The sequence below is a fragment of the Homalodisca vitripennis genome, chromosome 8 (assembly GCF_021130785.1).
Source record: "Homalodisca vitripennis isolate AUS2020 chromosome 8, UT_GWSS_2.1, whole genome shotgun sequence".
NCBI classification, from domain to species: Eukaryota; Metazoa; Arthropoda; class Insecta; order Hemiptera; family Cicadellidae; genus Homalodisca; species Homalodisca vitripennis.
The window spans coordinates 113,244,360-113,262,195 of record NC_060214.1 but is presented as its reverse complement, the minus strand read 5'-3'; the positions used below and the strand labels follow the sequence as shown (position 1 = coordinate 113,262,195).

At 34.4% G+C, this 17,836-nt stretch overlaps 1 protein-coding gene across 1 annotated transcript in view; it reads left to right on the top strand.

Annotated features, from left to right (window-relative positions):
- Positions 1 to 14,540, top strand: part of LOC124367918 (DNA polymerase alpha catalytic subunit) — a 62,933-nt gene extending 48,393 nt beyond the window's left edge. The window contains 7 exon segments of the mRNA XM_046825124.1: positions 2,469 to 2,658; positions 5,282 to 5,528; positions 6,325 to 6,430; positions 6,518 to 6,587; positions 7,802 to 7,939; positions 9,504 to 9,620; positions 12,960 to 14,540. Of these exon segments, the coding sequence (XP_046681080.1) occupies positions 2,469 to 2,658; positions 5,282 to 5,528; positions 6,325 to 6,430; positions 6,518 to 6,587; positions 7,802 to 7,939; positions 9,504 to 9,620; positions 12,960 to 13,202 (1,111 nt within the window). The 3' untranslated portion in view covers positions 13,203 to 14,540.
- The last annotated feature ends 3,296 nt before the right edge of the window (positions 14,541 to 17,836 follow it).

Genomic DNA, 17,836 nt, shown 5'->3' with positions numbered 1-17,836 from the left:
TCTCTTTCTCATACTCTCCCATATCCTTTCTCTCAGTACCTTATCATATGCCTTCTGTAGGTGTCTAATAAACGCTACCATTGTATCTTTTCCGTATTCCCACCTCTTTTCTAACACTTGTCTCATCACAAAATAGCATCCACGCGTTGACCTACCTTTCCTAAAACCACATTGCTCCTCTCTTCCTGTTTCATCCAGTACTGGTCTAATTTTCTGCAACAGTATTTTTTTTCATAAATTTTTTTGTATATGGCACAACAAAGTTATTCCCCTGTAATTCTCGCATTTTTTGCTTATTGCCTTTCTTAAAAATCGGCACTATTATTCCCATTTTCCAGTCTTCTGGTATCTTCTTTTCCTTCCAAATCACTCTCATCACTCTGTACAACCATTGAATTCCCAATGGGCCCGCCGCCTTTATCCTTCTCAGCCGTCAGCTCGTCTATTCCCGCAGATTTCCCCTCTTTCATCTCTTTAACCCCTTTTTCCAATTCGCACATACTAAAATCCTCTTCATCTTCTGTTTCCTCTGTCATATCTCTTCTTTCCTCTTCATTTTCTGTTCCTTCAGTAGTTTCCTTAAAAATACTCTTTCCACGTCTTCAAAACCTCTTTCTCCTCCCATTTGATTTCCCCCTGAAACATCCACCACCTTAGTCAACATTTCTTTAGGTTTCGTCTTGTTCCTTATCACCCCATAAAAAATCTTCTTATTTCCTTTGAAGTTTGATTTCAGCTTTTCTTCAAAATCCTTCCATGTCCTTCTCCTTTGCCTCCTTCATCATCTTTGCTGATGCCCTTGCAAGTCTCTTCCATTTATCCCTTCTTTTCGTTTGACCTATCCTTAAACCATTCTCGCCAAGCTCTATTTTGTTTTTAACTGCTTCAGCAATTCTTTCATTCCACCAAGGGGTCTCTTTATCCCTTCTTTTACCTGAAGTTTCGTCCACATGTTTCTTCTGCAGCTTTGACTATAGCATTCTTGAAATTTGTCCATTCCTCCTCTCCTGTTTTGACCTCCCCCTTGGGTATCGTTCCTCTAATGTTATTTACAAACTCCTCTCTAACTTTCGTATCTTTTAACTTCCATGTCTTGATTCTTGTTAGTCTTTTGCATGTATCCTTTCCAAACCTCATTCTTTGAAAATCAGCTACCACCAGCCTGTGATCTCCTCCCATACTTTCATACTGGGGTATAACTTTTACATTCTGCCATGTATGGCTGCAGGCATTTCCTCACTAATATATAATCTATTAAACTTGGCTGTTCACCATTCCAATTGTATCTTGTGTATTTGTGGCTATCCCTTTTCTTGTTCCAGGTGTTCCCTCATCACTATATCATTCCTTAAACAAAAATCCAGTAAATTTTTCTCCTTCTAAATTCCTTGTTCCTACTCCATAACATCCCATTACCTCTTCATATCCTTGTCTAAACTTACCCACTTGTGCGTTAAAATCCCCAATTATTATTGTTCTCTCTTCTTTTACTTGTCTTTCCAGATCCATCTTCAAACTCTCTCTTCTCATCGTCCGTGCATCCTGTTTGTGGTGCGTATACCGTGTATTATGTCCATTATGCTCCCCCTCCATTCTGACCGTAACCTTAATAATTCTTTCACTTACCACATCCACTTTCATCACTTGCTTGTCATCCTTTTTGTCCATGACTATAGCTTACTCCATTTCTTCTTCCAATTTCTCCTCCAGGACCACCAAATCCTGTATCCCTGTCCCACTTCTCTACTTCCACTACCTTTCCACTTTGTTTCACTGATTCCCATTATGTTTATTCTTCTTCTCTTCATCATCTCTACTACCTCTTCTAACTTGTTCCTAAGCGTCACAACATTTATTGTACCAAATCTCTAACCTTAAACAATTGCCGGGTCGTTGCCATAAATTTCCATCCTTTCCGAGGCTGTTCTTATTTTTGAAAGCAAGTTTTATCCACTACCGGCTTGCTAGACCTGACGTAGCTTCACCAGAAGCCCCGTTTAGCCGTCTCCTTTGAGCCGTTGCCCGTCCCTCACGACGAGGACGAGGGGGTTGGACTTAGAGGGACTATACATAACTTACTATCTCTAAAAAGAGAAAGAACTTCAAAACAAATTTCATTCATCGTTTGAGATTTTTAAAATTCACTTTGATCATTCCTCATATTACTACTGTAATCTATGTTTCCTGTAAAAAAAAGTCTGTTTTTTATCAATATTTTAAAAAAAGCTTGTAAAGTGCTAAAAACAGGATGACCATTTTGGACTTCACTTTGGCACCAACACATATATATATATATATATATATATATATATATATATGGCCATCTACATATATCTAATGAAGTAGTAGAGGGTGGATAATAAATTTGTGTAGTATATTATTTCAGTGTTGTTTTATAGTTTATACAGTACAAAATTTACAGGGACCATGTTGAAGAGTTGTTATAGATCAAATGTTTTGCTGTACAGGTTTGTACTGACTCAGATTCTGTCTGATCTGGAGCCAGATGAACGTATCCAGAATATCCATGCTCAGCTGACGAAGGTGGGCAACGACCTGAGGGAGGGCAAGGTTCCTCTGTCGCTTATGACCATCACCAAACAGCTGACCAAGGCTCCCGACGAGTACTCGGACAAGAAGAGTCAACCACATGTTCAGGTAACTTAACTGAAGCAGTCTTTGAACTTCTCGTGTGAACGTCACTTCTGGTCACCATAACGTAACCCCTTGTTGAGAGATGTAAAGTAAAGATGTCTTATTTTACCAGGCATAGTAAGGGCTAAGAAGCCCTCTCTAACAATTAACCTGAACCCAGCAGGGATCACTTCTACCAGTTGAACCCACCACTGGGCACAGCAAAAACCGATGTGCCACTTCAATCTGGGCAACCTTATGGATGTCCAGTAGCGGCACATCACTAACCGCAAATGTTGAGATTCTGGGGTTCATGGGCAATTCGATAGGTCTAGTCTACTGTGGAAGATGACTGTTGGAGTTGGTGGGGTTTGTTCCCTTACCTCAGAGGTTCTTGTTAACCTCAACAAGGGTGTGCCACCCCCTGCCTACTTTGACTGGAGAGGCTGGTTCAGAGCTGGCCTCCCCTTCTTCCGGGATGACTTTGAGATGTAGTGCCCTAATTATTCCTCATGGATCTCGATAGGAGGCGGCCCCTACTCCCTAACCTTACCCATCCTGAATATCCTATCACTCCGGAAGCAGCGCAAAGGTTCTTACAGGACTAAGTGCAATTTATAAGCTTCTTGTTCTAAGAGGGGAAAAAAAAAAAAAAAAAAAAAAAAAAAAAAAAAATCGACCTGGGGACCAACGGCTTAAAGGTGACTTCCGAACCACCACCAATGGTTGAGATGTGTGGTAGATCAAGTAATAATAGTGTTTGGAGATTGCCACATACAACTCATTGTTTAGGATTTTCTATTATGATACATCAAAGGATCCTGACATCCTATTTACGATCCCGAACGTACTCTGTTATATTTGTAGCTTCCCTTGTAAATATTGGTAAGGAATAAATTGTTCTAAATAGTTTAAATTTTTATTAATCAGTTATAAAGCAAATTATTCAGTTAATTTTGACTTAAGTCAGATATGAACTTTTAGTGTTTGGTTACATCCAGCTTGTTTATTGAAATGAGTATAACACTAAGAGAAATAGTTTGAAGAATTTAAAAAATATCCCTCCATTTTTTGACTTTTGAATATGGGTGTTATACATTTCTTTTTTAATTTATTTGGTTTTGATTTCTATAGTGTTATCTACCTATTTTAACAATGCACGAAGATAAAGACTCATTCTGTTCCTCAATTCTTTAACACTTGTAGAACAAGTGGGCTATGTACATTCCACAAATTATTTTTATTTATTTTTTTACTTATTATAAGCTTCACATAGGTTTATAATTTTCAGCATAGCTAAAGATAAACATGTGAATTGACAATATTTAAAAATAAAATAAACTAAACCAATCAAGAAATATTTACATATTTGTAAAGCTTAGTGAGCTTAGTCTAAAAATTCAATAATAAGTACTCGTAAACAATTGTTATTCATTTAAATATTCATCAACTGAATAGTATACCTGGTTAATGAGGTAGCATTTTAGGGAAGTTTTAAATGCATTTAGGAATTATCCCTATTTAGATTTGGAGGCAATTTATTATAGATTTTTGAGAGCTGAATAATAAGGGCCCCTGCTTGAATAGTTTTTATCTGTGTATGGGGTATTGTAAGGGTTGATTTCTGATATTATAATGTTACAATACTTGATTTTTTTAAAGAGTTGTTATTAGTTTTAAATAGTAACAGGGTTTCTAGAATATATAGAGATGGTAAAGTGAGAATGTTATGGTTTTTTTAAAGTGGTTTCCAGGATTGTCTCTTTTTAAGTTTGAACATGATTCTAATGATATATTTCTGAGTTTTGAAAATTTGTTTTGATAACACTGAATTTCTCCAAAATACCACCCCATACCTCAGATGCGAGTAAACATAACCATAGTAAACTGCTTTCACAGTATCTAAACTAGCCACATGAGAGATAGTTCTCAATGCGAAACAGTCTGAATGTAACTTCTTTTCTATAAAGGCTGTGTGTTCTTTTCTTGATATTGAATTATCCACAACTTAACCCAAAAATTTTACATAACGATGTTACTTTAATATTAGTTAGGTTAAAATTAATATACGTGCTTGCCGATTGGTGTGTTGAAAATATTAATAATTGGCTTTTATTTTCATTGAGCAGTAGCCCATTTGCTGAAAACCACTGTCCTGCTTCATTAGTTGCTTGGTTATTTTTGTTCTGTAACTCATAAAGAGTTTCTGTTTTGATAGTAAAAGTGGTGTCATTAGCAAACAGGACTACAGATGTAGTTAGGCTAAGTGGAAAATCGTTCACGTAGATTAGAAATAATAGTGGACCCAGCACTGAGCCCTGGGGAACACCACGATGGTCTGAAAAAGACGAGCGGGCTATCCTTAGGCTGCTTTTTGTTTTAATGTTTATGAGTTCTTAAACATTGTAGAGTCATGATTTTCTATACTAATGTATATCCTTTGACCTTTCTACAAATATTTATAGAACTGAATGCGAAAGGAGCGAGACTGAAGGGTGGAGACACTGTGCATTATTTGATCTATTGAATGGCTTACAAGAGTTTGCTACAGGTGGCCCTGAGACTGAATGCGAAAGGAGCGAGACTGAAGGATGGAGACACTGTGCATTATTTGATCTATTGAATGGCTTACGAGTGTTTGCTACAGGTGGCCTTGAGACTGAATGCGAAAGGAGCGAGACTGAAGGGCGGAGACACTGTGCACTACGTGATCTGCGAGGACGGCACCAGCAACCCAGCCACTCAACGAGCCTACCATGTGGACGAGCTGAAGACATCAGACACCCTCCGACTGGACGTCAAGTACTACCTGAGCCAGCAGATACACCCCGTGGTCAGTCGGCTGATAGAGCCGGTAGAAGGCACAGACAGCGCGCAGGTCGCCGAATGTCTTGGTAAATCATCAAATATGTTTCTAGATTTTACGCTATGAGTCAAGTGTATAAAATGTGTAGCCTAGAAACACCGAATTGAATTGAAAACATCTCTATTCCTTTAAATATAGGCGTATTATACGTTGAAAAGCGTTGTAAATCTAAACATTCATAACAAGTTTATTCATAATAACGTAAGCATATCAAAATATAAATAGTAATTTAAAATTAAACATAATAGTAATTTTAGCAAGTTCATCTTACTCATACAACGGTTTCAAAATTAAAATCGTAAGTAATTGCCTTAGTGCTTTTTTTATTATTAAAATTTGTTTCTTTAATTGGCTTGGTAAATTTTTAAAAATAGTTGCATCATTATAACTTATATTGACTTATTCTAACTTTATAACTTGATTTCTTTTTGAAAAATTGTAATCTTTGCTTTTCAACAGCTATTCTACTCCTATTCGTGGTTTCATAATTGTGGGTGGGTTCCAAAATGATACTTGTAGTTTGGAACAAAGAATACACACTAGGGTTCAAAGATATTTGAAATATTTACAATTGTACCTGAAAAATTAAGCTTTCTAAATTATACATGTTTTTTAATATAAGAACAATGAAAATTTGGTTTTGTTGTAGCAGTTTTATGTTTAGAAATGTGGACTATTGTAAATACATATGTTTTATTAATTACAATGTTAATTGTAATGTTTTATTATGGTTAAAAATATTTAATGTCCCTTTGACAACTAAATAATTTAACCTGTGTTGTGTAGTATGGAATTTATATTTACGACTTTAATTTTGATCCTAGGCCTTGATCCAACTCAGTTCAAAGAGAAGCCAAAGCCAACCGACGATTTCGGAGCGGGTGAAGCCATTCTTCTGAAAGACACAGAAAGGTTCAAGAATTGTGATAAGTAAGTAATTATCAGTTTGAAAATTGCATTAGGTGTTGATAAGATATTTTATTTATTCGAAGGTAATGTTTTGTTTTGTTTTCTTAGATTTGTATTCAAGTGTGTGAATCCTGAGTGCTGTTGTGAGATTGCGGTCGAAGGTCCGGTCAGAAAAACTGTGAGTGAAGTATTAGCTTGATGTTATAAACTTTGTTATAAGTTTGAATTACTTACTTAATAGATTACTGGTAAAGAATTAGTTACAATCAACTCCCACTCGTCTAACTGGTAATCGTAGTGTCGCTATAAATAAAAATCCTAATTATCGTACATGGGATAAAATAAAGATCGTATAGTATAGCTTTGAAAGATGTCAGTCCCACAGAAATAAAGTTTTATTTTTCTGTTTGTTCTGCTCTCTTCAATAAGTTAATTTTTTGCAGATTGTCAACATATTTTTTGCATCTTTGCATGTCTATTTTAACGATGAAAAATCTATTGCATTAACGTTTTACGGTATATAGACAATGTAAAGTAAATTTTAAAATATAACACTATAACTAAAGCTAACATTCTATTATTAATAGATTTTGGTTTTTTTTCCATAATCATTGGTTTTTCTATTATTCATAGTTTGACTGCAATAAATGATATACCATTTGATTCTGCATTAAAACTGAAGGTATTTCTTTGTTTTAAGTTGTTATTGACGAAGGAAGGTTTGACAGGAAAACAGGATTTCGGACTTTTGCCATCCTTACAAAAGGTATAACACAACGTTTCAAGGATTGGAATCTATCCTCTTCGCAGGTGGGAGGTATTAGTACATACATAAATAAAGAAGAAAAGAAGGGAAAGAAAAGGGTTCAAACATACCCAAAAGCTGCTTGGAGTCTAGTTCAGGCATTGTCACTGCAGAGAATGCAAGTTCCGGGCACAAGTCATTTTTGTATGAAGATTTTATTGTTTTTCAAAATCTTTTGTGAAGTTTTCCGTTTTCATGAAAACTTAATATATTATTAGAAAACTAACCACTTTAGAACATACATTTGTAGGATGAAAAGAAATGTTGCATGTATATTCATGCACCACAATTTTTACCATAATATTGAATCTCATATATTACTCTGATGGAATGGTAATACAGGGTAAATTCACTTTGGCATATGATATGTTAATTTACGCATTTTAAAAATCATGGATGACTACTCAGATAACGTCAGTTTTGATGATCATTGTACCCGTGGTCCTGATTCTTGACTATTCATGTTCATAAATAAGGTTGTTCTGCTCATATTACAAATTAATTCTCACTTAAAAACACCCCCTTGTATAATACCATAAACATTGATGTCCAATGTTAGCCACTACAGGCAGTGTGTTGATGTGCAGGACACGAGCAGTCAGACACAGTTGGTGTTGGAGAGATGTTCCAACCCGGAGTGTAAGGTGCAGCCTCTCCAGTACTTGGCTGACATACGCAACTCCCTCACGCTGGCCATGAGGTCGTACATCGTCAAGTACTATCAGGTTAGTGTTTGTGGTGTATTAAAATTATTAGAGAGAATACAATTCCTTTACGATATTAGTGTTTAATACTTTAAAGTAATTTAGGATTCCTGCTAGGTAGAATTGACATGATTAAAATAAATAAAATTTGTATATTTCAGGATATAATACGAACATAAGATTGGTTTTTAACCCTGTGCACATTAAGGCAGTGTTTATAATATTTGTCCTTGGAGCTCGTATGGCCAGCTCTAATGACCAAGATATAATACGCCCATAGCTCATAAAGCCAGCACCACTAGCCACTAAATACAGCAGTTATTTTCTTATATTATATATTCTCTTTGTTTGATAATGAACTAGCTGTTTCCCGCGGCTTCGCACACTTTACCTAAGCACGTACATGTATTTTATTATAAAGCGGTCTAACAGTCAAGCTTTAAGTTCGACCATATATTTATCATAAAGACAAACATATATCCTAACTTAGTGCCTTCAAATAGTCTTTGGCAAATTAATACACGTAACTGTCTCGTAATTGCAGTTTATAATGTGCAGGCGCTTTGAAAACTTTTATATTTTGCAGCGCCACCTCATGGTGAGTTTTATAAATGAGTATAGCATATAAACCTTCTCCGTTGAAAAGTACATATACATTCAAATTTTCATAATGATCGGTCAAATAGTGTACGATTCCATAAAGGACAAACACACAAACATTCATTTTGATATATATATATATATATACAGTATATATAGATGGTGAGTGTTGAAACCTATCGAGCAGCTGTTTTTTAAAGTAATTTTTAAGTAAAGCAGTAAATTTTTAATTAGCCTATAATTCTTTTTTAAACACTGACTGTGCAAACAAAACAAATCACGTGTATTGGGCCTATACACTGAAGTGATAGAAACCTAAAAAAATTTACTAGAAGACATCTGCTAACTATTCTTGACTACACATACGTGTGTATTTTTATAAGCTTTACTCCGTACAAAAATTTAGACTGAATGTAAATATGGTAGGCTCGCTATGCGTCATTCGTCTGATTTGCACAGTCAGTATTTATAGAAAAGTTATTGGCTAATTTAAAATTTACTGATTTACCTAAAAATTATTTTTTTAAACAGCTGCTCGATAGGTTTCAGCATCCACCATTCATTATAAAACAAAGAGAATATTAGAAAATAACTGCTATGTTTAGTGGCCAGTACAGCTGGACATACGAGCTGAGATAACATTAAGGCAAAAATTAATCCGCGCTTCTGACAAAATGGCGGTGGCCAATAGAGCTCCAAGGACAAATTATAAATACTGCCTTTTAGTGCATAAAGTTAAGGACGTAAAAAGAAACAACGAAGGGGTTTTTAGACAACATGGTTGATAAATATAAGAGTGGGTGCAGTGATGCGGGGTGGTAAATTTTTACCTGACACTTCCTCATTGGCCAGAGCAATTTCCGAGCTTGAGTTTAAGATGGGCAAGTTCTGAAATTTCTACTTGTACACTTTCTACTGTAAGTGAAGTCAGTGATTAATCTGACAGCTTTTTCTTTTTTAATCTGTGACATGTCTTCTGTCGCAGGGGTGGCTGATATGTGAGGATCCTGGCTGCCCCCAGAGAACTCGCAGACTCCCCCTCCACTTTGAGAACAAGTATCCAGTCTGTACCCACTGCGGCAAGAACAACATGTACCGGGAGGTGAGGATCTGCTGTGTTTGAACTTGCATTCTTTTTAGTGGTGTTTGCATTTAAAAACAAATTTTGGTCTCAGTGCTTGTTTTTCAACATATGTGAATATCCCTCAGATCACAGTGAGCCTTATGGTGGCCTTAGCATTTTTATTTTTCACAGAATGGAGGATTGTGATCACCTCCGGTCCCTCAGGTTGGCAAGCCATATTAAATGGCCTCCATGATTTTCCAGGTTGCTAGGCAAATGTCAGTGGCAGGGTGATCAGACGGAAATTCCTAAAAGGACTTTGGGGGTGAAAAAGGAGGACATAATTTAATATTCTTATACAATTTGCCAAAAAATTTATTTTTATTTATACATTTTTTTGGAAACGTACATTATAAATTAGTACTACATTTAAGCATATTATAATGCAAATAATTGGGTTTGTTTTGAAATATAAATTGAAAAATGAAACGTTATTAAAGAATATATTGGTAGATAAAAGTATTATTTGAGGCTATTATTTTGTTTTCATTCGTTAGAATTTTACTCTTTAAACATTAGAACTGATTTGAACCCAAACTTTTAGAATAACGTTAAAAATAATTTGATATAATTGGAATTAATCCATCGCATTGATTCATTATATTATTAGTAAGCTATACTACAGACATATATCGGAAATTATCACTATTACAGAAACATGTATAACGTGTTGTAACAAAATTAACCTATCATTCATAATACATAAATAGGAAATCAAGGGGTAGTAGCGCCAGTGGAGCTGAACAGATAGGAAGAACGGTGAGTCAGTTATACTACCAACAATACACAACGTACAACTGAACTTAACAGAAGTTCACATGCCATGGCATTGCATGTGTGCTGCAATAACTTTTCATGGTCTATCCTCAGGACTTTGGAAATCGGAAGAATTTTGTAATTTGTTGCTACTATTTTCGAACTTTAAGCGTTCCCCAAAAAGCTGGACATTTTGCATAACTTTCAAAAGCCTGGAGGACAAAAATTAAAAAGGTTTACATGTCCTCCTAGAGCTGTACGTCTGGTCAGTGGCTCATCCTATTGTGCAGTCATAAAATTCAATTCTTATCCAGGCATGGCTGGGAAGTGCTGCAATCTTTCAGCCAAATAAGGAACTAAATAAATATTTCACTATTTGCAGCATATACCATAGCAAACATTGTTTTACAGTTTTTGTTTTTTTATCCGAGTGTTAGCACTCTAGGTGCTATAGAATATCCTATCAATTTATTGAATTACTAATGCATTTGGTGAAGTCAAACCTTTAACCCTTTCCGGGCCAGGCGGCAATATATTGCCGCCATAGATCGTGTCTGAAAAGTGCCAGGCGGCAATATATTGCCGTCCGGTGACATACGCGAATATATTGCCGCCTTGATATTCGTCGTTTTCTTAAATAAATACGACGTAAAATGATTAAAGTTTTATGTTTTTTTATTCCCTGCTATATTTGTAGATAGTTAATATGAATATAATTTTTATTTTGGAGGTCTATGCATTTTTATTTCGTAAGTGTCACGTGACATTATCAGGTGACTCGATCTATTGTTGTTAATTCTTTATGCTTTAGTGTAATTATTGTACTATTGTATGCTGGATTCTTCTTCATTATTTTATTTAGTGGTTGTAAATATTAGTAGTGTTACCTGCTTAGCTATTGTGTGTAGTAGTTACAATGACTGACAATTTGCGATATCACGGGAGTGAAATTGTAAGTAGCATATTTGTAAATAGAAAAAGTGTAAATAAATTTCAAATAAAATTGTGTAAATATTTCTTGGTAAATAGTGTTTTTAACTGTATTGAAACTGCTTATGGATCCTACAATCATCTGTTTACCGGTACATCCATAATGTGAATATTTATTTTAAGTTTCTTGCAGTGTAAGAGTCAGTTGCTTTATCACTTGTTGCGAAGTACAATTATGCGTATTTATACAAAATGTGTCATAAAAAAATTTATTTATGAGAGAAATAACACAAAATTTTGTATGGTTGTTCCTTTATAAATGTACAATATAATAACATAGCTTCCTACACTAAAATTATTTTTTCCTTTTTTAGTTATTTACAAAAAAAATAAAAAAAATAAAAAAATTTTTATGTAATCCATTAAAACATTATTTTTTTTAATTTTAAATTACTTAAAACTACATATATATATTTTTTTGTTGATAGTATATATCTATACGAGTAATTTGGTGCAACTTTTAGGTCATTCTCTAATGTTTATGAAAAGTTATAAATTTTAATCTAAGAGACTGCAAAATCGTAAATTTTAGCCTAGCACTTTTGACTAGTCACAAGGGGATATGATATGTGAAAAAATTTTGCAACATCTCATATTTGGTCCTGGCCCTGAAAGGGTTAAATAAGAAAATAAGTGGATATTGTTTAGATAACGTAGCTATGAGGAGTTGATTCAATGCGAATATCGAGTTAAGCTATATTTCACCTTCTGCTTAGTGCAGCATCTGAAATCTGACTCGAGTACGGATTGACTCCTGTCAAAACGATGCAAGAAGTTCTTTGTTTGAAGTTTGTTTTTGACGATGGAAGGATTGTATTGTGAAGGAAACGGGATTTTTTCGGACATTTGCCATCGTTAATGTATCACCGAATTATGGCAAATGTCCGGAAAAATCCTGTTTCCTTCGCAAAGAGTTTGTTTTGAACATCTCCGTCACTGACTTTTTATGGAGCTTTTCAGACAGATGTGGACTCCAGATTCCAGGAGTTAAGTCTGTGACACTGTAAGATTTCACATACTGCACTAAGTGGAATGTGAAATGGAGCTTAACTCAATATTCACATTCTGTGGATATTAAAGATCCACTAAGGACTTATTTTAATTTTATAATGCAAATAAAAATTGTTTTAATTTAGGTTAAACCGTAGCTTCAATCACATACTATTAGGTACATTTACGGTTAAATAATTAAGAGTCCAAAAAAATGTTAAACATAGAGCTAGTAAACATTGTGTTTAAGAATTGGATGTATATACAAGTCATTTAAAGGGTCGAAGTTTATATACTGCTATTTAAATCCGAGTCAGAGTTTTGTACATGATTATTCGCCAAATGATGGCACAGGACATAGCTGACCACTACGTGTGGCTATCCCAGCTAAACGAGACATCAGTAAGGGCCACACTTTGTGGCCTGACTAGGCCAAAGGTTTAATACGCTAGTAATGGCTGTTTCAAACTTTTCCCTAGAAAAGAGTGTTTTGTACGTTAAGTATGAGGAATTGTTAAAAATTACCTCAACATAGAATTCAATCATGATCTTTTTGACCTGACCAAAGCCCAATTGTTCCAGTACTCGGAGAAGCAGTTGTACACCCAGCTGAGTTATTTCCAGCACGTGTTTGACATCAACAAGCCGCCCTACAGTGAAATGAGCATAAACATAGACACTTTCAATGCGTACTGTGCGCTCAAGGAACACGTGGCACGCACGTTGGCGTGCAGCGGCTATTCAGTCATCAGTCTCACCAAGCTCTTCAGTGGACTCTTCCCAGAACCGATCAAAATAAAGAAAGAACCGGTGGATGACCGATGAAATCGATAGTCATTCTAGGGGTTATTTTAAACGGTTCTATTTTAACAGGTATTGTGATGAATGTTATTGTTTCATTTACTCCCATGTATTAAATGTTGAGACAAATATTTGTTTGTAAATTAGAAAATCTCATTATGAAATCGTCTGTTATGAAATTTCACACTCCATTGTTTGCCAACATGATGGTTGGCTCAATGGTTTTTAAATTTTATTGCAACAACAGTTTTAAGCTGCACTTAATTTTTTTCTTATTTAAACAAAATGGAGTCCTTTTTAATTGCTCTGCCCGTTAGTTGTCGTGGCCTTTGAGATTGGGTGTTTAGTATTCTTTCATCTCTTACATTTTGGAGTTGGATTGTGTTTTCTAGTGAGCTGATGATTTTCCTAAAGTTTGTTTCATAAAATTACAGTAGCATCGGTAAATTCTGATTTGTTTTAAGAACAGGTTTCAACAGACATTAAAATAATCAAATGTGTTATTCACTCTCTGTATTTGAAAACCCGCTAAGCCATATATTTTGCTGTTCTCAAAGTGCCACTATTTTGGTTTTATTATTTCCCGTGATGTATATTGTGGTTATATGGATTGCTCACAGAGCAAGTACCAAATTGCAATTCTTTAAAACTGTCTTTAGACATGTTTTTATTAATAAAATGTTTACTGAGTTAACAATTTATTGTCAGTTAGGCTATGTTAAGTTGGCACGAAGACTGAGTTAGCATACGTAGGATAATTTTACTGACACAAGCCTCAGCCATGTATTTTTTTAGAAATTATTTTTTAATTTGTTCACATCTTTAATATACTTCATGCTGTTAAGCTAGTAACCTTTTAATTTTTGCTGATAAAATGTGGCAAGTAACTACCAATTGCTGAATAGACTGGTAGGAATTGATTTTGGGTGATCGATTCCTAACACAAAAGCTTGATTTGATGATTAGGTTACTGAACTAACTAAGGTTTGAAAAATATTCAAATTTGTATTACTTATGCACCTGTCAGCCATCCGCTCATATTTTATGAATTTGAGTATTTAGTTACTAACTCAATAAAAAAAAGAATTGGCATTTAAAAAATTTTCAATCAGAGGTTTTGAGTTTTTAGTCTAAAAATGAAAAATAGTTTTAAATGGTCGTCCTCAAACAATTTCAATCTGTGAAACAGAATAAAGCTTAAACCCTATTTTCCCAATATCACCACATAAAGGCTGGACCTCGTGGAAACACAAACAACTGTTGTATACAACTTTTATACTATTTGCTTGTGAAGGGAATATTGTATTTCTACTATGTATATATTTGTATGTATAATATTTTATAATAAAAAGTTTGTTCTTATATGAGCACAATTAATTGTATTTCCCCTTCTTTTTCTGTAAAACTAGCTTGAAAATCGTCTTATTTTATAGGAATACTCCTGTTGAAAATCATTTTGAACTTTGAAAGTATCACAATTTTCAGACAGACACCAAAGAAATGAATCAATTAATTTACCAATTTAAAGAATGTCCTTAAAAGAAATATGGTATTTAATTTGTTAATTGTTGCTCATTTCTCCTCCAATTATTCCAAAAACCCATACACTCCTTTATAAAGGTAGCAAAAATAAAAACACTGAAAATTACAACTTCTGATGATTAGAGACACAAAATGGCAGCCGAAATCGAAATATTTGAAGTCCAATACTGCTTTTTTTATATATTAATTTTTAATGTTACATTTAAATTGATAAAAACTTATTTAAATGGAAAAATAAAGTTCAATGCATGTTTCATTATAAAACCAACTTATTCAAACTGAAAACACGTAAATTATCACTATAAAATTTATTTTGCGTTAAAATTCAACAGAGAAGTACTCTATTTTTCTTTATAGCTTTTTTAATTTTCACAGACTTGTTTATATCTTTATTGGGGTGTGGTGTTTTGGGATGATAGATGGGGAGTGAGGAAATAGAAAATCAAGCATGCATATTTTGTCAAGGTTAGGATTTATAGGTGAACCGCTAATAAAGAAACCTGCGCAGAAGCAAATATTTGAGCAGCACAGCGCAGGAGGGGCCCCCCTCCGGCGGGGGGGAGTGGTGAGTGGGCGGAGCATCTTCTTGTCAGCTGTTTAAATCTTGTCTTGCTCGCGCCATATTGTTTATACTGCAGTTACTTACTTGGCCCGTTCAATTCGAACGAGTCAGTCAGGTGAACGAGTGATCCGGATCGGAGTGTTTCAAAAGACCCGTTCACTTTGAAAGTTTTGTTCAATTTGGCCTGGCAACTGAATAAATTTGATACTTTTTTCCAAATCAGGTGAAATGGAAAATGAAATGAAAATGGTTTATTTTCTTAAAATAGTACAATAAAACACATATACACGTTTTGCAACAAACGTAAGCAAATATATACAATGTCTGAAATCATGTATCAGAGTGTAACAATACGGTACTTATACGTAGTTAATTATTTCTTACTAGCGGGCCCGGCGCGCTTTGCTGCGCATTTCAATAATTTTTTGCAAAAGTTGCCCGCGGCTTCGCACGCAATTTCCCGTTGAAAACAGTACACTATATTCACTTATTCTTTTTCTATCACATTCTAAACATTGCTGAGATAATTGATAGTCGTTCCATCGTGAGCCTCTTGGGCGTATTATGAAGGTATGTACCATATTCCTGCCTCTATCTAGCTGTTACCCACGGCTTCGCACGCAAATCTTAAGAACCGAAGTCCTTATATTACTTAGTAAATTTTTTTTTTTACTATAATAAATTTTAGATTAAATTAGTTATATCTCCGATGCCACGATTGAGCTTGCTTTGTTGTCTCGATCGAGAGAATATGTACACACGGAGTTTTGAGAACCATACTTCTGTCAAAAAAAACAACTAAGGTTGATTTTATTACATTCTTTATATTTGTAGCCAACGTAAGATAGTAATTATGATATCTGCATTACTCTTCTGATCAAGCATGAGCATGGTTTATATTAAATAAATATTGCAGTTAAAGGTGAATTTTTACGTCAAATTTGAATTGTATTATCTGGATAGTAAAGTCTATGTTTAACAGTGATTGCAAAAACAGTTTAAACAAAATTTGTCGTTTCTCTTAAGCTTACTCTATGCTTTAAAACTATAAGTGTAATATATGTTTACAAAGAACAGCTGATTAAAAATTTGAAAAGACGTTAACATATGTTTGCTGCAATGCATTTCTTATGGGTATTTCTGTAACCAGTGGGGCGGAATCCTGAATCGGGAAAGGGATGGGCATAGCTTATAAACCTTCTCCGTGGAAAAATACATATACGTACAAATTTTCATCATGATCGGTCCAATAGTTCACGATTCCATAAAGGACAAACATACAAACATTCATTTTTTTATATATATAGATTATAATAAACCTTGCATTAATTCTATTTAGTTCAATTAAAATTTGAAATAAGAAGAGTAGTATAACCGGGATGAGCCTACATGGGCCTAGGACCTGTGCGTAGGCTCTGGTCGTGAATATTGGAACTCAAAACTAATAATAGAACAAATGATTTTATAAGTAAAAAATAGTAGTTTAGTAATTTTTGATATTATTAATGGTTTTAGAATTTATTTTTAATCCGGCTGGATGGCAATGACAACAGAGACCACGCAGGCAATTGATGAGTCACATTGATAATGATACGTAACCGAGTATAAATCTAGTTTTGCTGCACTGTAGCATGAAGTATTAGTTATGGTAATTATAGTGAAGGACAGACCGAATAACAATAAATAGCTAGGAAGGGTTAGAAGTTCAGCGATAACAAGGGCCTGTAAGTCTATATACTTCTTCGCCATCTAACGATAGTAACCCATACTTCACGCGTTTTTAAACCAGTAAAGATTAGGTAATTGCAACACAATAGCGAAGTTGTAACTCAAACACACGTTACGGTACAAAACTTGAGAAATATAATACAAATTTGTTACGCTGAATGTTTTTTTTAGTATAGAAATTGTAATGACGACTTGTTGCGAGTACCGTGTGTTATGAGTATAAGTTCTCAACGCTAAAAGAGTATGAAAATTAATGTATAAGTAAGTAAGAATGGTTTTGATTAACAAATTTCTTATAGTCATTAGTTCTTCCTCGAAGAAAATCAATTCTAAAGAATATGTTGTACTCTTAAAGAACATTATTTTTAGTATTATTTTTTGTTCAAAAATTAATGGCTCAATAGTTTTGAAAGCAGCACCATGGACTATAATACCAAATAAAAGTTGGGATTGAACGAAAGCAAAATAGACCACTTTAATTTCCTTATCTGTGAGTGAGTACTTCTCGTAATTTTGTCTGAAGGCAAAAATGTACTTGCGGATTTTATTTGTCAAAAAATGAATGTGTTTTTACACATTCACATTATGATGTGATTTTTTAAAATATACTTGCAGGTATTGAATCGTGCCCAAGAGCGAAATTTCCTCTCAAACTGGATACGTAACGTATAACCTCTTGTAACAGTGCGTAAGTTAAAGGTCGAATGAAGCCTATAAGATCTGTCTTCGAAAAAATTGTTATATTTGAGCCATTAGAGTTCGCCAAGTTCTGACCCACACTAGTAAAGAATTTATTAAATTCGTTAGCTACTTCAAGCTTAATTTT